Source organism: Acipenser ruthenus, chromosome 53 (assembly GCF_902713425.1).
Source record: "Acipenser ruthenus chromosome 53, fAciRut3.2 maternal haplotype, whole genome shotgun sequence".
NCBI classification, from domain to species: Eukaryota; Metazoa; Chordata; class Actinopteri; order Acipenseriformes; family Acipenseridae; genus Acipenser; species Acipenser ruthenus.
Genome location: NC_081241.1, coordinates 797,728 through 823,067, shown reverse-complemented (window position 1 = coordinate 823,067; position 25,340 = coordinate 797,728). Strand labels below are relative to the sequence as shown.

The window sequence follows — 25,340 nt, the reverse complement described above, 5'->3', positions numbered from 1 at the left end:
GGGCTGCGATTATACGAGGATGGTCTTTATTAATAATACTATGATTTACAAACGCTGCAATATGTTCTTATTATTATAGTATGATTTCTGTTAAAACTAAAATATATATTTTTTATCACTGTAATTTATCTGCTTGTTTGTAATTTATTTGTAAGTGAAACTGAACCTAATCTTCTCATAGATAGTTTTTTTTTATATATATAATTGACTGAGTAAAATTCCAATTGAATAAAAAACAAAGTAACTAAACCCCCTAGTAAAAGACATCTTCAGCCAGCTTTCGGATAGTGCTTAGAGTGACCGGCAAAGCTCTAAGTCCCCCTGAGTTTAAGTTTTCACCATCCAAGCTGACGACGAAGTAAACAGACAGCCCTTGTTTTATCTCCTGCTATGTTGGCACTGAACTCCACGGGGGGGGGGGGGGGGGGGGCTATAAAAAAGGCCAACAAGATGCTCGGATATATTGTGATAAGTGTTGAATTTAAATCAAGGGAAGTAATGTTAAAACTTTACAATGCATTAGTAAGACCTCACCTAGAATAATATGTTCAGTTCTGGTCACCTTGTTACAAAAAGGATATTGCTGCTCTAGAAAGAGTGCAAAGAGGAGCAACCAGAATTATCCTGGTTTTAAAAGGCATGTCGTATGCAGACAGGCTCAAAGAATTGAATCTGTTCAGTCTTGAACAAAGAAGACTACGCGGTGATCTGATTCAAGCATTCAAAATCCTAAAAGGTATAGACAATGTCGACCCAGGGGACCTGAAAAAAGAAACAAGGACCAGGGGTCACAAATGGAGGTTAGATAAAGGGGCATTCAGAACAGAAAATAGGAGGCACTTTTTTACACAGAGAATTGTGAGGGTCTGGAACCAACTCCCCAGTAATGTTGTTGAAGCTGACACCCTGGGATCCTTCAAGAAGCTGCTGGATGAGATTCTGGGATCAATAAGCTACTAACAACCAAACGAGCAAGATGGACCGAATGGCCTCCTCTTGTTTGTAAACTTTCTTATGTTCTTTCTTATGTTCTTATACGGCAGTAGTACAAAATCCCCCCCCCCCCCTTCACTCACACTGTTTCTGCAGTTTCTGCTCCCCCTGCTTGTCTAAACCTGGCCTCAGTCCCAAACCCCGCCTCTCAGAGCTTTACACAACTCCAGGAAATTAAAAGAACGGGTATGTTTAGTTTGCTGTGAAATCGTCAGTCTCTCTGTCTCTCTGCAGCAAGAATGGCTTCAAACTTGTGGTCAGAGGAGCACTTGAACTGTCCAGTGTGTCTGGAGATATTGAAGGACCCAGTCACTACAGCATGTGGACACAGTTACTGTATGGGGTGTATTAAGAACTGCTGGGATCAGACTGATCATACAGGTGTCTACAGCTGCCCCCAGTGCAGAGAGACCTTTACCCCGAGGCCTGATCTGTGCAGAAACATCATGCTGGCTGAAGTTGTGGAGGAATTAAAGAAGACAGGACTCAATCCTCCTCCTGCTCAAAGTTATGCTGGACCTGGAGATGTGCCGTGTGATTTCTGCACTGGGAGAAAGTTCAAAGCTGTGAAATCCTGTTTGACGTGCCTGGCCTCTTACTGTGAAACACACGTCAAGCCACACTATGAGGGGGCTGCTTTCAAGAGGCACAAGCTGATCAATGCAATTGGAAATCTGGAGCAGAAGCTTTGTGCTGAACACCAGAAGGTTTTGGAGGTCTTCTGTAGAACCGATCAGACGTGTATTTGCATGTTGTGTACACAAGATGAACACAAGAGTCATGATACAGTCTCAGCTAAGAAAGAAAGGACTGGGAAACAGGTAAGGGTTTGAACCATTTCCTTGTAGCTATCCTAGAAGATAAGAATTCCCAGGGATATTTAACATGTCTGTTTACTAGGTTATACAGTTTCACATCAGATCATATTTTAATTGTATATTAAGAGCTATTTAAAGAGTCGTAGTATTTTAGTCGTAGTATAGCTATACCTAAACTCAAGGCCGTAGCCAGCTACGAGGCACACAAGGCACGGGCCTCTGTTAAAATCATACTAATAATTATTTATTTAGGTGCTTTTACAAGTTGCTTTGCGCATATATAGCGCTCAGAAATAAAACCAGAAAACTTTGAATATCTGTTCTGGTGTATTTACAAGCAATGGTTAAAGTGGGGCAGTATGCATACCGTTATAATAATAATAATAATAATAATAATAATAATAATAAATACTATTGATGCAAAACGCAGATCTTGTTTTCCATCAACAGAATTACCCGAATAAACTTGAGTTATTATGGGCTGATTGACAGGAATTCCCTCCACTCACTTACACATAGTCTCTGAGACTGACATTCACTCTAGCCTATCAGAGGCTTTGTTGGGTTGTTCTGTTCTTGTTTGAAGTGGTGCAAGTAAAATTCATCCGTCTTTCAGTAAACACTGAGCAGAGAAACACCAGAAACTGAACTGTGAACTAGTGTGGTGTGGTTTAATGAAATTAGATCAAATTGGCTACCTTTGCTTGTGTTTTATTAATTACTATATACCGTTTTTTTTTTGTCTGCCGTGTGTAACAAACAAACAAACATTTGCGTACCGCCAGAAAATCGCCCTGTTTTGTCAAAGTGCCCGGATCAGCCTGCTGCAGTATACTGGAGAATACCGTATTCCTACAGACAAGTGAATGTATATGTAAGAGGAAAAAAAACAACCTTCAGGTATTTTCATTACTATGGTGTTTGTAAAGCTGCTCTAGAAAAATCCATCAAATCCCGTTACAATCACAGCATGTTTAACTGTCCCCATCATAGGGTGGCCATTTGTCCGGTTTTATACCGGACAGACTGGTTTTCAGCTGGTCTGTCCCGTGTCCGGTGTTGTGATGAATCCTGTACCCCCTTGATATCTTGCATCCCCGAGCAATCACCAACATATCGCGCTTGCGCAGATCTCTCTAGATTGATTTGGAGCATGCGCATATTTCTTTAATAGAAGTGTGTGTGTGTGTGTGGCCGTGAACGCGCATTTTCTCCGCTATTGCTGTGCTTACGAAAACGGTAGTAATGTTGCTCAACTACCCGAGCTACTTCGAGTCTGATTTCACGATGTATTTATTTTTCTGCGGTTTTATTTTAATAATGCAAACGTACAATTTAAAACGCACACAATAGCATATAATAATATTTTATCACCAAGTTATAAAAGAAAAATGAATCGACCATAGAAAATTAAAAGGGATTCATACTTTTTAAAAAGCTGCAATACTGTAAATGTTAAGAAATGCATTATTTTGGAAAAAATACAAATTATAAAGCAGTAAGAAATAAAGAAATGCTGCGATATTAAATCATGTTTTTCACAGCACCAGAGAAGCTGAAATTATTATTATTTATTTCTTAGCAGATGCCCTTATCCAGGGCGACTTATAATTGTTACAAGATATCTCATTGTTTTTACATACAATTACATAATTTTTTATACATTATTTTTACATACAATTACCCATTTATACAATTGGGTTTTTACTGGAGCCATCTAGGCAAAGTACCTTGCTCAAGGGTACAGCAGCAGTGTCCCCCAGCTGGGATTGAACCCATGACTTTCCAGTCAACAGTCCAGAGCCCTAACCACTACTCCACACTGCTGCCCACAGCCTTAAAGATCCCCAGCCTTAAAGATTTTCTGAACGTAATAGGATTGTCTAGTACTATACCAGATGATTTCAGGAGGTCCATTTATGGTCATACAGGTAATTTGTATTCTCTGGGGGTACCCCCATATTTTATTACATGGGGGATACCACATTTTTCAGCTGAAATATTGCGTATCACCTGCCTTGAAGCCTTTCTAAATGCAATAGGGTTCTAATTTTGTACGTGATGTGTTCAGGGTATCTAGACATGCTCATACAGGTCATTTCTATAGAGGGGACACCCCCCTTCGTGTACCAGCAGAGAAATAAGTGGCCCAACTCGATTTAATCTTTTAAATGCAGCGCTAATTATGCAAGTTTGAGAATTGCGTTTCGCACTTAGACTGAATAAGAAGCGACTAAGAAGCCAACTTCAGCCACGTCAAATAATAAATGATGATGTTTTTAGAACTTTTCAGTAAAAAAGAAAATTAAAGGTGTGTAAAATATTACAACTTTTGTGCTGTTGAATTTGGTCCCCCATTAAATAATAGATAAAGTCTACACATTAAGCAAGTGTCTAGTTCTGATATCTTTGATGCACAACTAATTAACTCACCCCAATATTAAAGTTTCACCCCCACTAGTATGCTTGATTTCTGCACATTAACCATGATTTACTCATTCTATATGCTAACTTAGATTTTGTTAGATTGAGAAGCTTTCTTGTGTATTGCTACAAAAAGTGTATTATGCCATATGCTTAAATGTGGTATCCTCTAAACATTTGTAATCTAATACTGGAATCCAATTGCATTTAGAAACTATGGCAGGGGATACAGATATTTCAGCTTCCCTGCACTGTGAAAAACAAAACATGATTTAATATCTCAGCATTTCATTAGTTCTTTCTGCTTTACATTATGTATGTTTCCCAAATGATATTTGGCATCCCCTGTCAGTTTAATTTTACCTTTGAGAAGATGGGATGCCAAATATTATAGTACACCATCTATAATATTTGGCACCCCCCCCCCCCCTCCCCCCTTGAGAACACAGGGCTGCAAAATATTATAGTGAATAAGCCATAATATTTGGCATCCCCCTTGAGAACACACACACACACACACAAGCAGACTTCTATTAAAGAAATATGCGCATGCTCCAAATCAATCTAGAGAGATCTGTGCAAGCGCAAAATGTTGGTGATTGCTCGGGGATACAAGATATCAAGGGTGTGCAGGATTCATCATAACACCGGTACTGGTACGGCATCCGACGGCTTTATGTCCAGTATTTTTATTTTGAAACGCCTAGCCTCTAAGAACCACAATTGAATGTTATATTGTGTGCCTTCATTGGTTAGTATATGTGTCATTTATTTAATCTCGCAATTATATTGGTCCTGTGAATGCCCACAAAGGGCTCTCACTAAAAGCCCGGTGTTTCGAGTGTGACGTCAAGAAAAAACAAACAAGGAAGATGACCGGTTATGCGCACTGAAGGGTTTTGACAAGCGCGCCGCATTCAAAACTAATGCAGCTACTCGTCAGGTTTCCATCTGCGTTCTGTACATTTGTTTGCTTAAATATGAACTATACCGCACCACAGGAACGTTTGTATTATTGTATTCACTTACTCATTAATACTATATTCATTATCAATAACGAGTCTTAACAAATCTCTTGTGGTATGTTATAGTATTAGTTTGCATTGAATTTCCCTTTACAGTATTATTTCTCAATATAGCATGCAATAGCTGTCTTATACAATTTCACTAGCTGTGTAAAATGAGGGGTTTCCGGTATTCTTGAGTTGCGTCAGTGGCCTCCCTACCCCAGCATTACGTCCAGTTAACTTGGTTCAAGCTGATATGCTGCAGTACAAAACCTAGCCTAGTTGTGTGGAGTGTGCAGCTGCACATGGAGAGAACAGGACACATCTTCAGCCTTTTAACTGCTTAATTATTGTATCTGGATTTTGCTTGTGGAAATGTCACGTGGTTTGAATCACTTTAAACGCTGTTTAGAAGCATTGACTTTTGCATTTGAAGTAAGAGCGATAATTGAAGCTACTTATTGTCACTGTACAAAAGCACACAGGTCCTGCAAATGCACAACCTCAGGTATTCAAAATCTAATTCAGAAAAAAAACTGTTAAATAAACCTTTGAATTCAAATAAACAGCACATAATAATGTCGACATATCTTTATTCTTCTGTTATAAAAAAGGGGGGGGGGGGGGTCTTACAAGACCAGATTAATATGATACACAATATAGAAGATTAATATGATATACAATATACAAGATTAATATGATATTCAATATACAATATTAATGTGATATTCAATATACCAGATTAATATGATATTCAATATACCAGATTAATATGATACACAATATACAAGATTAATATGATATGCAATATACAAGATTAATATGATATGCAATATACAAGATTAATATGATATGCAATATACAAGATTAATATGATATTCAATATACAAGATTAATATGATATTCAATATACAAGATTAACATGATATTCAATATACAAGATTAATATGATATTCAATATAAAAGATTAATATGATATACAATATACAAGATTAATATGATATACAATATACAAGACTAATATGATATTCAATATACAAGATCAATATGATATTCAATACAGAAGATTAACATGATATTCAGTATACAAGATTATTATGATATTCAATATACAAGATTAATATGATATTCAATATACAAGATTAATATGATATACAATATACAAGATTAATATGATATACAATATACAAGACTAACATGATATTCAATATACAAGATTAATATGATATTCAATATACAAGATTAATATGATATAAAATATACAAGATTAATATGATATGCAATATACAAGATTAATATGATATACAATATACAAGATTAATATGCTATGCAATAAAGAAGATTAACATGATATTAAATATACAAGATTAATATGATATCACTATGTAACACAATTTTTGTTCCTGGGTAGTAAGTGTTATTTCCTAATTGCTTATGCCTCAAAAGTATAGAAAATGGCTTTTATTCCCCACAAACTTTGCCTTTGTGACCAGGACAGTGATATTTTGAAATGTACCTATTTCCAATGAGAAAACAGGCGAATTTGTGTCTTTTCGTTCACATAAAGTCAGAAAAAAACAACATATGAATCCAATTTAACATGTATTTATACTAAAGTAATACAAAAATGACTACAAAAGATTTAGAAGTGAGTAGTTTTTCGAGATTTACGATTATACTGTAAATCACTTTCACGAATCAGCCCCCAGATGTAGTCTCCCATCATGTTCTAGTTATACTGTCCTTGGTAGCGGCGTTCAAAGTCCAGTATATCCTGGTGGAAGCGCTTGCCTTGCTCCTCCGAGTACGCTCCCATGTTCTCCTTGAGTTTATCAAGATGAGCATCAAGGATATGGACTTTGAAGGACATCCTACAGCCCATTGTGCCGTAGTTCTTCACCAGAGTCTCAACCAGCTCCACATAGTTTTCGGCCTTGTGATTGCTCAGGAAGCCCCGAACCGCTGCGACAAAGCTGTTCCAAGCCGCTTTCTCCTTACTAGTGAGCTTCTTGGGGAATTCATTGCACTCCAGGATCTTCTTTATCTGTGGTCCGACGAAGACACCGGCTTTGACCTTTGCCTCAGACAGCTTAGGGAAGAAGTCTTGAAGGTACTTGAAGGTTGCCGACTCCTTATCTAGAGCTCTGACAAATTGTTTCATAAGGCCCAATTTGATGTGCAGTGGTGGCATCAGCACCTTCCGGGGGTCCACCAGTGGCTCCCACTTGACGTTGTTCCTCCCCACAGAGAACTCGGTCCGCTGTGGCCAGTCCTGCCTGTGGTAGTGCGCCTTGGTGTCCCTGCTGTCCCTGCTGTCCCAAAGGCAAAGATAGCAGGGAAACTTGGTAAAACCGCCTTGGAGACCCATCAGGAATGCCACCATTTTGAAGTCTCCTATGACCTTGATGCCATCTCAGAAAAATGCAGATATGTATCCACTTAGGCAGCTGGAACTAAACTGAACTGGTGGGCTTAAGGCCCCTGTATTTATACTACTATTTATATTACTGGAAATTTCTAGAAGTTACTCCAAGTTTACTCAGCACTGAATCTATCTGGAATGTTCTGGAAAATAGGTAATTTTCAAAATATCACTGTCCTGGTCACAAAAGCAAAGTTTGTGGGGAATAATAGCCATCTATCTGCACTGGCAGAGCTGCTGTGCCTGTGTCATGCCATTCTCTGCCAGACTGCCCACAGTGAGAGGTGTATTTTTGGGAGGATTGCTTGTACACTAAAAATGTTTGATCTTTCCATTTATAACCAACATCTAGCTGAGAAGAATTGTTTTTATTGTTTAAAGTGTTAATATTTTTGTAGAAATATTTTATTTTTAAAATTATGAATTGTCAAAGTCAGTAGTGTAACTCAAATTCAATATGGCCACCGGGCAGAAACAGTAGCTGAATTTGGTGCGTTAAAACACATTTTTACATGATTAAAACAGATATGTTTCAGTTAGTTAAAAACAAAATTTAATAACCTATTTGGGTTTTTGTTTGTTAAAATCTACAATTTCTTTTGCTCACCCTACTAGTCCCCTCTTTCCTTTGCTCTCTTCCACAGTGAAGTCCTTCTGCTCACGGGCTCATTCTTCTGGGGATTTTGTGTGTTTAGGCATTTTTTACATTTCTTCACAATTTTCAATTCTGTTTTAAATTCCACGAGTGAGTGAATCCTCCCTATTGAACTGTAATATAACTTTAAATCCCACGAGCAAGAACAACCCTCCGTTTCTAATTGTAATCTCGTTTTAAATCTCACAAGCGTGTGCAATCCTCCAATAGAAATGCAGGAATGTGCTGCCACTCAGTTTAAAGTATTCAGAATGAATCAATGATAGATTCAAGTCAGGAAGGAGGTTCATTGCCCGACTGCGCTGAGAAAGGTTGTTTTTTGTTATTCTTTTTAGGTTTTATGTTATTTTATTGTAGTTTTTCACATGGAAAGGGGTGAAGTCAACGTGAATTGAGAAACCATGTCCAGTGTTTTTCCAGTGTTTATTGGGTATACACTGATATCATTGTTTTTTTTGTTTCAGTGCTGTTTTATCAGTGTTTATCGATAAAAAACGGAAATCAGAAGCCCTAAATATCCATTAAAGAGAAAGCTGCATCAGTTTCCTAGGTGCTTCAAAAAACAAACATGTTACACATTCTGGATTAGCCACCATTCACTGTTATTAGTATGAAACAGTGTCATCTAGTGGACAGCTACTGTGGATCAAGTGTCCTTTTGTATTGCTGGCAGCTGTGCACTAGATGGTGTTGTATCTTACTACTATACACACATGTTGTCTGATCTAGCCTGTGCTACAGATGTCTATGGCGTGCAACTGGAACTGAAGAATAAATTATATTCAAGAACCACTGATAATTATTACTAACACTGTAAAGAGGTAAAACAAGAAAAAAGAAAATATATTTAAACTAAATTGATTCTGTCAGTTTCAATAGCATACTTAAACAGGCCTGTGTTGGGTGTGGCAGGATATCACTCAATGCCCCATCAGAAATGTCAATGTGTCATTGTGTTTCTACACAGAAGCAGCTGGGAGAGACACAGACAGAAATACAACAGAGAATCCAGGAGAGACTGAAAGACGTGGAGGAGCTGAAACAGGCTGTGGAGTCATTGAAAGTGGGTATTGAAAAGAGTGGGATTATTATTATTATTATTATTATTATTATTATTATTATTATTATCATCATCAGATGGACTGGAACACATCTACAGAAGTTTACTGTCTATGCCTGATGTGTTTTTGATATCAATTCTAACCATGTCTCCTCTACTGTGTTCTTTCACTCAGACATCTGCATGCATAGAAATAAAGGAAAGTGAGAAGATCTTTACTGAGCTGATCCGATCCATTGAGAAGATCCACACTGAGGTTATTGAGCTGATTGGAGCTAACGAGAAGGCTGCAGTGAATCAGGCTGAAGGACGCATGAAGAAACTGGAGCAGGAGATTGCTGAGCTAAGAAGGAGAAACGCTGAGCTGAAACAGCTTTCAGAGACAGAGGATCACATCCATTTTCTACAGGTAACATCACTGCTTGTTAGAAAATCCATAACAGGGACGGTTTTAGACAGACCCCTCCAATTGAATGAATCCTTGCTTTTCCCCAGGAATGTTTTTGGACCCCATTCTGTTTCACTGAAAACTCCTTTTCTCCACTTTCCTGTTGTAGAATTTCCAGTCTCTCTGTGCCCCTCCTGAAGCTGGAGACTTACCCAGCATTACTGTCAATACAGACATCTCTTTTGGGGCTGTGAGGAAAGCTGTATCTGAACTTAAAGACCATATTGAGGACTTCTGCAAAGGGGAATTAGTCAAAATAACCAAAACAGGTTGGTGTGAAATAGATTCCTTTGGTAGAGATTTCTCAAATAGTCCATGGCTTGAGGAGGGACAGGACTTGCAAGACATTAATAAAGACCTCTTGCAGATTGCTGGCTATATAAATAATGTAGTATTGAGAAGGGAGGAGACAGCAGGGAGGAAGAGGAAGGAGTGAGGAGGCAGTAGGGAGTATGGAGGAGGGAGCAGGGAAGGCAGAGCAGGGAGCATGAGGGAAGGAGCCTGGAGAGAGTAGGGAGAAGTGAGCAGGGAGCATGGAGGAGACCATGGAAGAGGGACGAGGGAGCATGAAGGTTGGAGCGAAGGAGAGAGCAGGGAGGAGACAGGTAGGAGGCAACAGGGAGGATGGAGCAGAGAAGGGAGCATGAAGACTGGAAGAGACAGCAGTGAGGAGGAAGCATGAAAGAGTGAGCAAAGAAGAGGGAGCACATAAGTGGGAGTAGGCAACATGGAGGAGGGAGCAGGGAGAAGGGAGCAGGGAGGAGGGAGCAGGGAGGTGGTAGGAGGGAGCATGTAGGATGGAACAGGTACTGATGAAGCAGGGATGAGGGAGTGATGTGAGGATGGAGCAGACAGTGACTGTTGTATGTTTGATGCACAAGGCTGTCCTAATATGGACAATGTACTGTTGGGTAAAGATATGTGATGGAGAGGAAGGAACACAAGACTCCAGTGCAGTGGCAGACGTGTTCACATTGACTTTGGCTGCTGCACCGATACAGAAGGAATACATATTCATTGTAATCATGAACATCTTGAAATACAGATTTTTACATCCTGAAATGCCGTGAATAAGCCTTGTTTCTTTTCAGATTGCTGTTTGGAGTCTTGTGTATTAATCCACATGTTTCAATTCTATTTCTCTCTCTTTTTTTTCTGCCCAGTGAATGAAGTTGCAGTTTACAGTCTGCAGGCTCCACAGCCAAGGAACAGAGCTGAGTTTTTAAAATGTAAGTCTGTTTTCACTGAAACATTTGATTGATAGATGTGTCACTCCATTGTGAGAAGAGCTAACACTACAGAACAAGGAGGGGTGGAGCTTGAGGGCAGCAATTATTATTATTTATTAGTAATTGTGAAGCCATTAGTCTACACTCCTCTCCAACAAGTATTGGTTCAGACGAATATATGCAGAATGACTGGGGGAGGGACATTTGTTCCCTGTTTTTCCACTCAGACCTTTCTCTCCCTAAATATCTTGGTATCCCTAAATAGATAATCATCCCATCTTTTAATACATGTACAATGCATGTGAAACCAGTTGTGGGGTAAAATGAACAGCTATCCCTCCCAGTCATCCTGTGCTGGTAGTAAATGTATATTGCAGTATCACTGCACTTGTGGGATGGATTGCTCATTAAAATATTAGACAGATATTTGAAGAGTGGATGATATTCTATTGAAGATATTTAGTAAGCAAGGGGTCTGAGCGGGTAATATGGCAACACATACCCTGTAGGAACAGTAACTCTTTGTGGTGCTATTTCGGACCCGATCCGACATTGCAATTTTCCCTTTCCGGTCCAATGTCGGTCCCTGTCCGACATCATCATAAAGACGCAAGAAACAGGTCTCTAGTTGTTTTTTCTCCGGAAAAAGCCGAGGAAACCGTTCAATGGCCGAGTGAGACCGATAGGAGCCGAAAGGGGGAGTGTGACAGGGTGATGAGGCCCAGAGACAGACTGCAGTTCAAACAAAAGACTTTTATTAAATAAGACACAAAATAATCAGGCACGAGGGCCAAACAAAAAGGTTCTTAAACACAAAAAATAAACACAAAGTACAACTTACATAAATAAGGCTTCCAGGCTGAGCTTTGCCTTCACTGGAATGCAAAAAATTCAAAAAACAGCACAGAAAGGAAAAAAACCAGCAAGCAACACAAAATACCCGCTTGCTTCCTCAGCTACCTCTCTCTACTGAGGAGCTGAGGCCTCCTGTTATGTCAGGAGGCTGGGTGCTGATTGATTGTGAATTACTCCCACCTGACACAATAAACCTGGGCAGTGAGGGGAATTTAACCCCATCCCTGCCAATATTTACAAGGGAGTTTCTCATGAATACAGATAGCCCCGGCACCACATAGATGACACGGACATAAACAAACAAGATAGCTGCTTCTGCATCCAGCGCTCAGATAATATCACAGACATTTGCAGAGCTTGTTTTAGATGTTATAGTAATAAAATAATGACTTGGATCGCATTATTGAGGAGTTTGGTGATAAAATGAGAGATCAGAAGATGATTTATTGGTATGCACGACTATGAAGAGGTATGTGATAAATACAGAGAACAAGGAGCGGGGCTGGAGATGCAGTACTGAGAGTCCTGTTGATCTGCAGAGACTTTTAAACCTGTTTAACTGAAATAAAATACTTTTAAACAGCGTGTGTGAAAATAAATTGGACCCGACATGCCTGAGACCCGCTGGATAAATGGACCGCTAAGGGTTAAGTGAACTGTAATTGTATGCACAGTTGCATTTGATTAGTTCCAATTGAAGAAGTTTGGTAAGATTGAGGAATTATAATGAACAAAACAATCAAACAGCAAGAGGGTTTAATTAGGAAGAAGGGAAGAGGGAGCAGTAAGGAGGGAGCATGGAGGAGGGAGCAGAGAGCATAAAGGGAGGAGGGAGCATAAAGGAGGGAGGAGGATTCATAGACCAGGGAGCAGGCAAAAAGGGAGCATGCAGGAGAGATGAATTGTGACAGGAGTTAAATTAGGCGCAATCCTTATTTTTCCATTTTAAACGTGATTCAAATGCGTTTGTCTAGACTGATGTGAACTGGAGGAACGCTAATCAAAGTTTATCAGTGTTTATATTTATGTCATGTAAACTAGATAACTCCGCTATTCAGAAGAAGCTTCTTTTTATACATGGGATATAAACAGAAAAACTGTGTCATGCAAGATATAGCAAAGTTATATTTTGAAAAACCACGATGTGAAACAAAACAGAGCACAGAAATGACACATTAATGACTCAATAATCATCAATTGAATTTGTAAAGGGGAGAAGAAAAGGACAAAAACACAGAAAAAAATAACGTTAATCAGACGACACTTAACATGTGACAGTGTGTCATCATGATGTCACAAATAGTCATGTGACCCACAAAAGTGCAATTTGTCCCACAGAATAGGTATTTTGTGCACATAATTAGCATTTCGTCCCATAAAATGATAGCTATGTGTGGCAATGTGCCCCGCCCCTGTGTGCATTTGTGTGTTATGTGTTGTATGTTGCGTGTGTTAATGTTGGTGTATAGAGATTGGTACACGGGATATAAACGGGTCTGTGTTTCACGTGTATTTAAAAATGTAGATTTATATTTAGGCACGGGATTGCACTATCACTTCACGTGCATTTAAAGCATGTAATAATATGTGAGCACGGGGTTGCACGTAATTAATTCACATGCTGGGATTCAAGTGAATAATTAATTAGTAATTGAATCCCAGCACAACAGTATATATAGACACATTTTCATTCACTCGGGGTTGAGAGAGAGAGAGAGAGAGAAAAAAAGGAAGAAAGAAGAGTAAAGAGTTTGTTTGTCTCCGTGCACCGTTTGTTAAGTGTTTGTTCGTCTTTTTATTTTGGCCTCAAGTGCCGTGTCCTGTTTTGTGTTTAAAACCTTTTATTTTCTGTTCTGTTTAATTATTAAATGCTGAGTGCGATCACGCACTCAGCCTCATCAAAACCCCAAGTCTCTGTCTTTTTATTTCCTGGATCCGGCCGTCTTTGTGACACTATGTTAAATAATTTTGTGGACGAAACTGATAACTTACTGCTCCTGTATAAATATCCAGAGAAATTAGCAGACCAATGTGATTTAACCCCTTAAATACACTGTTACTTATTCAATTATATTACCTACATTGGCATGTGTGCCATGTTTGTTAGCTGTTTTGACCATGAAATCAGTGTTGGGCTGAGCAAAAAATATAAATGAATATTGTTTAGGAGCTACCCCTCTATAAATATCCAGAGAAATCAGCAGCCCAATGTGATTTAACCCCTTAAATACACTGTTACTTATTCAATTATATTACCTAAATTGGCATGTGTGCCATGTTTGTTAGCTGTTTTGACCATGAAATCAGTGTTGGGCTGAGCAAAAAATATAAATGAATATTGTTTAGGAGCTACCCCTCTATAAATATCCAGAGAAATCAGCAGCCCAATGTGATTTAACCCCTTAAATACACTGTTACTTATTCAATTATATTACCTAAATTGGCATGTGTGCCATGTTTGTTAGCTGTTTTGACCATGAAATCAGTGTTGGGCTGAGCAAAAAATATAAATGAATATTGTTTAGGAGCTACCCCTCTATAAATATCCAGAGAAATCAGCAGCCCAATGTGATTTAACCTTTTACATACAAAGCCAACCATTCAGTTTGGAGCAGATCAAAGTCTGAATAAGAAACAAGCAAATAAGAAACAGGCGAATAAGAAGCCATCTTCAGCCTCGTGTGAAACTGGTCATTTGTGAACAGGGTTCAGGTCAATTCCTTTTTTCAATCCCAGTTCCTATTTAAAATCAATTCCCATTCCCTTTTAATCAATTCCAACACATCATTGATCACAATTGTAATTAGCAGTATTCTGTTAAAATGAGCTTCTCACAGTGGCAACAAATTACATTGAATTCACTCCTGTTTGTTAATCAATTAAATCGACTACAGATGAAAGATGTTGAACAATCACAACAATTATGTCTCTAAAATATCAATTCCTTTGAAGGAATTGCTTTTATAAAGGAATTGCCTCAACCCTGGTTGTCATTGCCTGTATAATAAACTCAAAGTGTGTCTAAACCTTCTTCAGTAAGTACTGTAGACCCCGACTGGAAGCACTTCTGAATAACACTTTTAATCAATCCCAATACCTTTTACAACACAGGCTGTATTGAACAAACTTAAAAACACCTTATCAAACACACGTACAGCTTGTACACAAGCTGACACGCTTAATAAACAACCAAATAAAACAAACAAAATAAACAACTAGCTCTTTCCGAGCACTAACTAAACTTTCGGGAACACCCTGACTATAAGTGGAACTGCTAAGCCGTTTCCCCACCAAACAAACAAACAAACAAACAAACACAGGTTTACACAGCTTACGTTTTACCTCTTGACTGCTCAGAAGCAGAACACCTCTCCTGCCTCCTTCCACTCAGCAGCCCTAAGCAGGCTGGCTGCTCTCTTTTTAATCCCCCGCACCTGGTATTAATTTACAATAGTCACCAGGTGCGGGTGATAATTAAACAATAAACAATTAACACATTTAATTAAACAATAAAGCACAACAATTAAAGAATCAAACAAAATACAATTAAATTAAACAAATGTGCATTCCGCACGTGTTTTTCTTCAGGGAGGCTTTAACCCCCTCCCTGCTGTCTTACAATATATATATATAACCCTAACCCTAACCCTATATATACTGTGTGTATATATATATATATATATATATATATATATATATATATATGTTATTTAATGTTATAAAAGGAATGTGAATTGATTAAAAGGGAATGTGAATGTGAATTGGGAATTGATTTTAAAAAGGAACTGACCCCCACCCTGGTTGTGAACATGTGACTGTCACAGTCACAATGTTGAGCAAAACAAACTGAAATATCAACCAATATGTTAGATTGTTTTTGCAAACTTTATTTTATTTGATGTATTTGTTTGTTTGTTTAAAAGAAATGAGTGAGAAAGAAACCTTGTTTTTTTTGGTTTTGTTTTATCTCAGCAAAGGAAAAGTGTGAAGAGGAAATGAAGGACCAGCCAGAGCCTCGACGAAGATTCAGCTTGACTCTACCTCCTAACCGTGAGTGAAGAGTAGAATGCAGAGGACAGAGTCGTGGAGGATCACAGAGTACAGAACAGGGCTGCTATTCCATGAATGAGGATACAGACGACATGTTTATGGATATCCTCATCAGTGAAATAGCCACAGCACTGTGTGAAAGTTCATGCAGTATTCTGTTTATATAACTGGCATATACAGCATCCTGTGTGGAAAAGAAAGCATGTTTCAACCTGTACTGTATTTAACAGCTGAATCCAGAACATGTCCTTAGATTTCCAAGTAAAGTTACTTGATGCTGAACTCTGTACATTGTTGTGAAGAGTTCTAACATCCAGTAACCTTTTCTTATTAATATTCATTTTCATTATAGGTGTAACTCTAATGTCACGATACGATACGCATCACGATATGCAGGTCAGGATACGATATGAATCACAATGCATGCAATGCTCCTGATGGGCTACTTGTATGAAGCACAATAGGATCAAATGATCATTTAACAAGTGACTGTTTTATTAGAAGACAAGTGAAATGAGACAGGGAGAGTATGTAACCATACCAACTATAAAACACACTCTTCATTCAAGAACCACTCTGTGAACTACAGTGAGCTGAGCTGTGCTTTGGTCTTGAATCACGATGCACACGATACAGACCTCTATGATGATACGATATCTCATTTAAAGAAAGTGTCCTGATTCATCGATACATGATGAATTGTTACACACCTCGTTTAGATATACATTCTACTCTTAACTAGTTGAATGTATATAAACATGAATCATTAGTTGTGAGTGATTTAAACATTTCCTTTTTTGTGTAGTGTCTGGATGTGAAGCGAGTGCAGAAGAGGAAACAGGAGAGACAGAGGAACAAGAACCAGGTAAGTAGATTGTTATTATTTTCTTAATATTTTTCGCTCTTGTTTATACCAGGGATGTACATTGGTTAAAATCACAATTTACAGCCACAATAGGTATGCCACAAAAAGTCACGTTTAATGTCCACGTAGGCTCAAGCAAGGCTGTATTGTTTATGGGATGGGACTTGCAGCATCACATCCACATATATGAAGCTTGTCCTTTCATATTCAATTCCACAGACTTACATCTCATAATCTGTTTGAGATACAGTACCAGCTTCATATTTAAATATTCTGGAATCTCCTTAGGCCAGATCTTAACAGTACCCTATCTGTGACCTCATGAGGCTGCCATATATGGTCCATGTGACTTTGTGGTTTCCAGATGACACGTAACAAATGATCTTCATATTCAGCACACAGCTGTATTCTAGATACCGAAGTACCAAGGGCTATGCATGTACCACGGTACCGGAGCACCGGGGGGTGGGGTGGGGGGGATTCGCTATGCAATGGTGTCTACCCTAACCGCGTGGTCACACACCTGGTCAATGTGTAGCATAGACCAGGGAGACACAAGGGCTGAAGAAGCAGCAGGCGAGTTGAAAGCAGACAGCAAAAAACCACAGTAGAAATAGATAGATAGGGGAGAGCACACTGTTTGTTTACAAGGCCCAACTCACCGAGGTGGGCGGCCAGCCAGCGAGGTCTACTCGACAGCGGGGATATGGCAAGGCCTAGCCCTGTGTAGGAACTGTGCTCTCCCAAGAAGGAAATAGACAACCACTCACGAGGGTGAGTGCACAGGCAGTTACTCACACACGACAGACAGATAAGAAAGAGCAGGCTACCATGCAAGCGAGGATGCCACTCCTTTTCACCAACTCTGAGGACCAACTCATCTTTTTCATATTTTTAACAGCACTGTAATGATATGAATGCCTTGCTTTCTTGTATTTAACATGGTTACACTGGGAAGTCACATGACAGGATGTAAAAACTGAATTCACAAATGCACCGTCTTTGCGTTTTCTCTGCAGTGGAATCCATTGTCCTGCTAAGAGCTGAGTTTACTGTTTTAGACACATAATCAAATATGCATGGAACAGTTTCCATCAGTACTGTTCAATTGGTAGCAGCATCCTGTGTAAATAACGCATGCCAGAGGTCCATCGGTTAATAGAGGGGATCGTATCTTACAGGATCAGATATGACAGGCTCTGTATTAATAGAGGGGATTGTATCTTACAGGATCAGATATGACAGGCTCTGTATTAATAGAGGGGATCGTATCTTACAGGATCAGATATGACAGGCTCTGTATTAATAGAGGGCATCGTATATTACTGGATCAGATATGACAGGCTCTGTATTAATAGAGGGCATCGTATCTTACAGGATCAGATATGACAGGCTCTGCTGTATTAATAGAGGGGATCATATCTTACAGGATCAGATATGACAGGCTCTGTATTGAGGGGATCGTATCTTACAGGATCAGATATGACAGGCTCTGTATTAATAGAGGGCATCGTATCTTACAGGATCAGATATGACAGGCTCTGTATTAATAGAGGGGATCGTATCTTACATGATCAGATATGACAGGCTCTGCTGTATTAATAGAGGGGATCATATCTTACAGGATCAGATATGACAGGCTCTGTATTAATAGAGGGAATCATATCTTACAGGATCAGATATGACAGGCTCTGTATTAATAGAGGGCATCGTATCTTACAGGATCAGATATGAAAGGCTCTGTTTTAATAGAGGGGATCGTATCTTACATGATCAGATATGACAGGCTCTGTATTAATAGAGGGGATCGTATCTTACAGGATCAGATATGACAGGCTCTGTATTAATAGAGGGGATCGTATCTTACAGGATCAGATATGACAGGCTCTGTATTAATAGAGGGCATCATATCTTACAGGATCAGATATGACAGGCTCTGTATGGGATCGTATCTTACAGGATCAGATATGACAGGCTCTGTATTAATAGAGGGGGGTATCCAGGCATTACATGCTCATGTATCACACACACACACACAGACTGCCCCATGCAGTATTTTTATAATCTCTGGTGAACTCCATAAATAATTGTATTTAAAATAGCAACAACTTTGATAAGGTGAACACAGTTTAAAATAAGGTTTGCATTGTGTGAGACAGTACAGAGAAACCCGCAATTGCTGTGGTCTGTACTAGGAGTGATACGCGACTGCAACCAAAGAGAACACTTTGAACTTGTAACTTAAAAACAGCACGTTCCCTTTCAAGCACGAAATGGGTATCAACCCCTTTAAATAAATACATTTAAAAAAAGAAACCCTTATGATAATAAGCTGACGTTTCCTGTAGTTTTTCAGGTGTTGTGGAGCTGAATTTTTCTTCTCTGCAGAGTGACATTTCTGTTTTGTTTCTGTTTTGTATTTTAGCCGTCACGGTTTCTGTGGCAATTGTTAGGGAGCGTGTTAAAATGACGCGCTTTCACATTTCTATTTTTCCATTTCTGTGTTCACGGGTTTGTTCTGAGGGTGGTTGTGTTTGCTCACATTTCTGTGAACCCTTTTTGTGTGAAGTGGATTCCCTTCAGTCCGAATCAGAGTGTATTTCAAAGCCCGTTGGTGTGGGTCCGGGTGATTTTTCGGGTGTCCGGTTTCTCCATGTTCGCGGTGACTCCCTCATGGAAATGCAGCTCTGTCCTCAGATGCGATGCGGAGCGGCTGTTGCCGAGGTGGTTCCGATGTTGGAAACGCGGGTTTCTCTTGGATTGATCAGGAAGGGCTGGACGGGTTTCTTTATCAAGCGCTCCCGAGAGGATTGTGGGACGTGCTGCTGTTTAATATAACGTTATAACTACATTAATAACATACGCGTACAGACACCTTACAGTACGCTGCTAAAGAATAAGAATCACACGAAGCTGAATAATGTATAAAGAGATATTAAAAATAAAACATGTCTATATATGTTCGTTGCTGTGAGGACAGATTCACATCCCAGCGCTTTGGTATCTCTGGGTTTGAAACGGAGCTCCATAAGTATAACACCTATTATTATTATTATTATTATTATTATTATTATTATTATTATTATTATTAGGAGGAGGTAGGAGGGAATATTGAGGACCCGCCGCAGCAATACAGTGTTGATGGCATCCTTAAACTTGATTTCAACTTGAAATTACAGAAGAAAAAAAAAAGATTCAGGAATTATTATTATTATTATTATTATTATTATTATTATTTAGTTTTATTTATCAGCAATATAAAAACATATTATTATTTCTATTGTGTGTGTGTGTGTGTGTGTGTAAACATTATTTTTTAAACTATAATAACGTTCCACTGCGGCTCTCAGTGATGAAGTTTCATGATTGCTTCAGCTCACATTCAGTAGGTTCGTCAGGCTGTGTGACTGACATATAATCTGACCAATGAAAATGCAGAAAGGGTGGAAACGGTTGTATTATTGGCTGATCGCCCCAAAACAGCAAAAAAAACGTCTGATTACTTGTGGAGAAGGGAGGAGAGAGCAGGGAGGATGGAGGAGGGAGCAAGCAGGATGGAGCAGGGAGGATAGAGGAGGGAGGAGGGAGCAGGCAGGAGGGAGCAGGGAGAATGGAGGGGGGAGCAGGGAGGATGGAGGAGGGAGCAGGGAGGAGGGAACAGGGAGGAGGGAGCAGGGAGAATGGAGGGGGGAGCAGGGAGGATGAAGGAAGGAGCAGGGAGGACAGAGGAGGGAGGAGGGAACAGGGAGGAGGGAGCAGGCAGGAGGGAGCAGGGAGAATGGAGGGGGGAGCAGGGAGGATGGAGGAAGGAGCAGGGAGGACAGAGGAGGGAGGAGGGAACAGGGAGGAGGGAGCAGGCAGGAGGGAGCAGGGAGAATGGAGGGGGGAGCAGGGAGGATGAAGGAGGGAGCAGGCAGAATGGAGGAGGGAGCAGGCAGGATGGAGGAGGGAGCAGGGAGGAAGGAGCAGGGAGGATAGAGGAGGGAGCAGGCAGGAGGGAGCAGGGAGAAAGGAGGGGGGAGCAGGGAGGATGGAGGAGGGAGCAGGGAGGAGGGAACAGGGAGGAGGGAGCAGGCAGGGGGAGCAGGGATGATGGAGGAGGGAGCAGGGAGGATTCAGGTGGGAGCAGGGAGCAGGCAGCATGGAGGAGGGAGCAGGGAATAGGGAGCAGGGAGGATGCAGGTGGGAGCAGGGTGGATGGAGTAGGGAGAAGGGAGCAGGGAGGATGCTTGTGGGAGGAGGCAGGAGGGTGGAGGGAGCATTCAAGAGGGAGAAGGAAGCATAGAGGAAGGAGCATGGAGGATGGAGGAGGGAACAGGGACTGATGATGCAGGGAGGAGGGAGTGATTTGAGGATGGCGCAGACAGTGACTGTTGTATGTTTCAATTCTATTTCTCTCTCATTTTTTCTGTCCAGTGAATGAAGTTGCAGTTTACAGTCTGCAGGCTCCAGAGCCAAGGAACAGAGCTGAGTTTTTAAAATGTAAGTCTGTTTTCATTGAAACATTTGATTGAAAGATGTGTCACTCCATTGTGAGAAGAGCTAACACTACAGAACAGGGAGGGGTGGAGCTTGAGGGCAGCAATTATTATTATTTATTAGTAATTGTGAAGCCATTAATCTACACTCCTCTCCAACAAGTATTGGTTCAGATGAATACATGCAGAATGACTGGGGGAGGGGCATTTGTTGCCTGTTTTTCCACTCAGACCTTTCTCTCCCTAAATATCTTGGTATCCCTGAATAGATAATCATCCCATCTTTTAATACATGTACAATGCATGTGAAACCAGTTGTGGGGTAAAATGAACAGCTATCCCTCCCAGTCATCCTGTGCTGGTAGTAAATGTATATTGCAGTATCACTGCACTTGTGGGATGGATTGCTCATTAAAATATTAGACAGATATTTGAAGAGTGGATGATATTCTATTGAAGATATTTAGTAAGCAAGGGGTCTGAGTGGGTAAAATGGCAACACATACCCTGTAGGAACATTAAGTGAACTGTAATTGTATGCAGAGCTGCATTTGATTGGTTCCAATTGAAGAAGTTTGATAAGATCGAGGAATTATAATGAACAAAACAATCAAACAGCAAGAGGGTTTAAAGGGTTCATAAGGACCTTTGTATTTTATTGTGCTGCATGTTCCCATGTGTTGCTACAGCTGTTTACGTGAGGTGTGTGTATTGTTTTAATTATTTTTATTTTTTTTACATTTTGACCACTTTTTTATACTTATAGATAGCTTCACATGTAACTGCATGGGCCTCTCAGAACTACATTTCCCATCATCCTCCTGCTCACATATGTAATTGAGATGGAATTACCAGTGAGCAGCAGGATGATGGGAAATGTAGTTCTGAGAGGTCCATGCCGGTCCACGGGAAGCCATCTTGAGGCAGAAAATGCAATTTAAAAGTTTAAAAAAGTGGTCAAAATGTATTAAAAAAAATAATTAAAACAACACACACACCTTCCATAAACAGGATGTGAGGATGCAGCAGACAATGACTGTTGATTTTCTCAGTGATTTGACTTTTCTAACCGTCTCTCCTCTACCCGTCCTCTTCTCTTCAATCAGATTCCTGTCAGCTCACACTGGACCCCAACACAGCGTATAGATACCTCTGTCTGTCTGAAGGGAACAGAACCGTGACACGGAGGAGAGAGATCCAGAGATATCCTCATCACCCAGACAGATTTGTCAGTCGGTACCAAGTGCTTTGCAGAGAGGGTTTGTCTGGGACTCGCTGTTACTGGGAGATTGAGTGGAGTGGGGAATGGGCTTCTATAGGAGTCACATATAAAGGAATCAGCAGGAAAGGAGAGGATCATTCCTGTGGCCTTGGATACAATGACAAGTCCTGGAGTTTGTTCTGCTTTGGTTCCAGTTACACTGCCCGGCACAATAACAATGAAACTACAATAACTGCCCCCCACTCCCCCAGAATAGGAGTGTATCTGGACTTTAATGCCGGCACGCTGTCCTTTTATGGCGTCTCTGACACAATGACCCTCCTCCACAGATTCCAAACCACATTCACTGAGCCGCTCTATCCTGGGTTTAGGCTTCATTGTCTTGATTCCCCTGTAACAATCTGCCAGCTGAACTAGACTGTTTTGTGTTGTAAGAAACCCTTTGTATTGAACTCCCTGTCTGTCCTCTCCACTCCTCGGGTGAAGGGAATGTTCAATCTGACACAACTTTGGATGAAAGTTAGGGGGTAAAACGGCGCCACCTGCAGAGCGAAACGAGGGGAATTATTTGTTTTTAGCAACAAATGGATTTCATACAAAGTAACTGTATTTGATTTCTTTTTTAAGAATTGTTATGTTTTATATATATATTTTAGAAAATGGCATCCAATACTCAGTGCTGTAACAGTTTTTAAAAAAGTGAACTTGTTTGCTTTATTGTGTGTGTGTTTTTGTTCTTTGAGTTCCATGAAATGTTTGTTCTGTTTATCTTTTCAGATTTTAGTAATGTGATTTAATAAAAAAAATGTTATTTGATAAACTGTGACTTTCTTTTTATTAATACTCATTAACATGGCTTTTCAAATGAGAATGAAAAAGAAAGAGGTGAATGAGAGAGAAAGAGGTCTGGTAAAGCATAGGGAAGCATTGTAAAGCACAGAGAGGTGTGGTAAAGCATAGGGAAGCATTGTAAAGCATAGAGAGGTCTGATAAAGCATAGGGAAGCATTGTAAAGCACAGAGAGGTCTGGTAAAGCATAGGGAAGCATTGTAAAGCATAGAGAGGTCTGATAAAGCATAGGGAAGCATTGTAAAGCACAGAGAGGTCTGGTAAAGCATAGGGAAGCATCGTAAAGCACAGAGAGGTCTGGTAAAGCATAGGGAAGCATTGTAAAGCACAGAGAGGTCTGGTAAAGCATAGGGAAGCATTGTAAAGCACAGAGAGGTCTGGTAAAGCATAGGGAAGCATTGTAAAGCACAGAGAGGTCTGGTAAAGCATAGGGAAGCATTGTAAAGCACAGAGACATCTGGTAAATCATAGGGAAGCACTGTAAAGCACAGAGAGGTCTGGTAAAGCACAGGGAAGCATTGTAAAGCACAGAGACATCTGGTAAATCATAGGGAAGCACTGTAAAGCACAGAGAGGTCTGATAAAGCATAGGGAAGCATTGTAAAGCACAGAGAGGTCTGGTAAAGCATAGGGAAGCATTGTAAAGCACATATAGGTCTGGTAAAGCATAGGGAAGCATTGTAAAGCACAGGGAGGTCTGGTAAACCATAGGGAAGCATTGTAAAGCACAGGGAGGTCTGGTAAAGAATAGGGAAGCATTGTAAAGCACAGAGAGGTCTGGTAAAGCATAGGGAAGCATTGTAAAGCACAGAGAGGTCTGGTAAAGCATAGGGAAGCATTGTAAAGCACAGAGAGGTCTGGTAAAGCATAGGGAAGCATTGTAAAGCACAGAGAGGTCTGGTAAAGCATAGGGAAGCATTGTAAAGCACAGAGAGGTCTGGTAAAGCATAGGGAAGCATTGTAAAGCACAGGGAGGTCTGGAAAAGCATAGAGAAGCATTGTAAAGCACAGCGAGGTCTGGTAAAGCATAGGGAAGCATTGTAAAACACAGAGAGGTCTGGTAAAGCATAGGTAAGCATTGTAAAGCACAGAGATGTCTGGTAAAACATAGGGAAGCATTGTAAAGCACAAAGACGTCTGGGAAAGCATAGGGAAGCATTGTAAAGCTCAGAGAGGTGTGGTAAAGCATAGAGAAGCATTGTAAAACACAGAGGGGTCTGGTAAAGCATGGGGAAGCATTGTAAAGCACAGAGAGGTGTGGTAAAGCATAGGGAGTCATTGTAAAGCACAGGGAGGTCTGCTAAAGCATAGGGAAGCATTGTAAAGCACAGAGAGGTCTGCTAAAGCATAGGGAAGCATTGTAAAGCACAGAGAGTTGTGGTAAAGCATAGGGAAGCATTGTAAAGAACAGAGAGGTCTGGTAAAGCATAGGGAAGCATTGTAAAGCACAGGGAGGTCTGGTAAAGCATAGGGAAGCATTGTAAAGCACAGAGAGGTCTGGTAAAGCATAGGGAAGCACTGTAAAGCACAGAGAGATCTGGTAAAGCATAGGGAAGCATTGTAAAGCACAGAGAGGTCTGGTAAAGCATAGGGAAGCATTGTAAAGCACAGAGAGGTCTGGACTCTAACCCTGGGCTTGAGACTCAGCTCAGTGATTTGGATTCCTGAACATCTTCTTAGTAAAGGTATTATTCAGCATGCCTCCGCACCGTGAACTAATAAGAAAAGACTTTCAGTACCTGGCAGGCTCTTGTGACATATCAGGCGGGTCATTCTCTTTACTCCTTCTTCTTCTCCTTGGAGTCGGGTCCATGCCTCTCTCTACTGAATCACTCGTTCCTCAGTTAGCTGTGTTTCTCCTCTGCAACACAATTGAAACAAGTCCGTTGTGGGGTTTTGGATTTGGTCCCCACCTGGCTACCGAGTCCCCACTTGGTGGATGTGTAACCACACCTAAGACCCCAC

The 25,340-nt window shown here is 40.3% G+C and overlaps 2 protein-coding genes across 2 annotated transcripts in view; one reads left to right on the top strand and one right to left on the bottom strand.

Annotated features, from left to right (window-relative positions):
* LOC131723128 (tripartite motif-containing protein 16-like protein) overlaps positions 1-25,340 on the bottom strand; it is a 217,003-nt gene that overhangs the window by 71,995 nt on the left and 119,668 nt on the right. The window lies entirely within an intron of this gene.
* LOC117432859 (tripartite motif-containing protein 16-like) lies at positions 1,202-23,845 on the top strand. Its single transcript, XM_059016606.1, has 6 exons — positions 1,202-1,814; positions 9,287-9,382; positions 9,555-9,788; positions 9,937-10,096; positions 21,243-21,308; positions 22,411-23,845. The coding sequence occupies exons 1-6, from the start codon at positions 1,233-1,235 to the stop codon at positions 22,941-22,943; spliced, it is 1,671 nt and encodes a 556-aa protein (XP_058872589.1). The 5' UTR covers positions 1,202-1,232; the 3' UTR covers positions 22,944-23,845.

What these genes read in the sequence shown, in the direction of transcription:
- LOC117432859 (XM_059016606.1), top strand. Translation starts at nt 1,233, where the DNA reads ATGGCTTCAAACTTGTGGTCAGAGGAGCACTTGAACTGTCCAGTGTGT. An exon ending in AAGAAAGGACTGGGAAACAG is followed by an intron (nt 1,815 to 9,286) that starts GTAAGGGTTTGA and finishes GTTTCTACACAG; the next exon opens with AAGCAGCTGGGAGAGACACA. An exon ending in ATCACATCCATTTTCTACAG is followed by an intron (nt 9,789 to 9,936) that starts GTAACATCACTG and finishes TTCCTGTTGTAG; the next exon opens with AATTTCCAGTCTCTCTGTGC.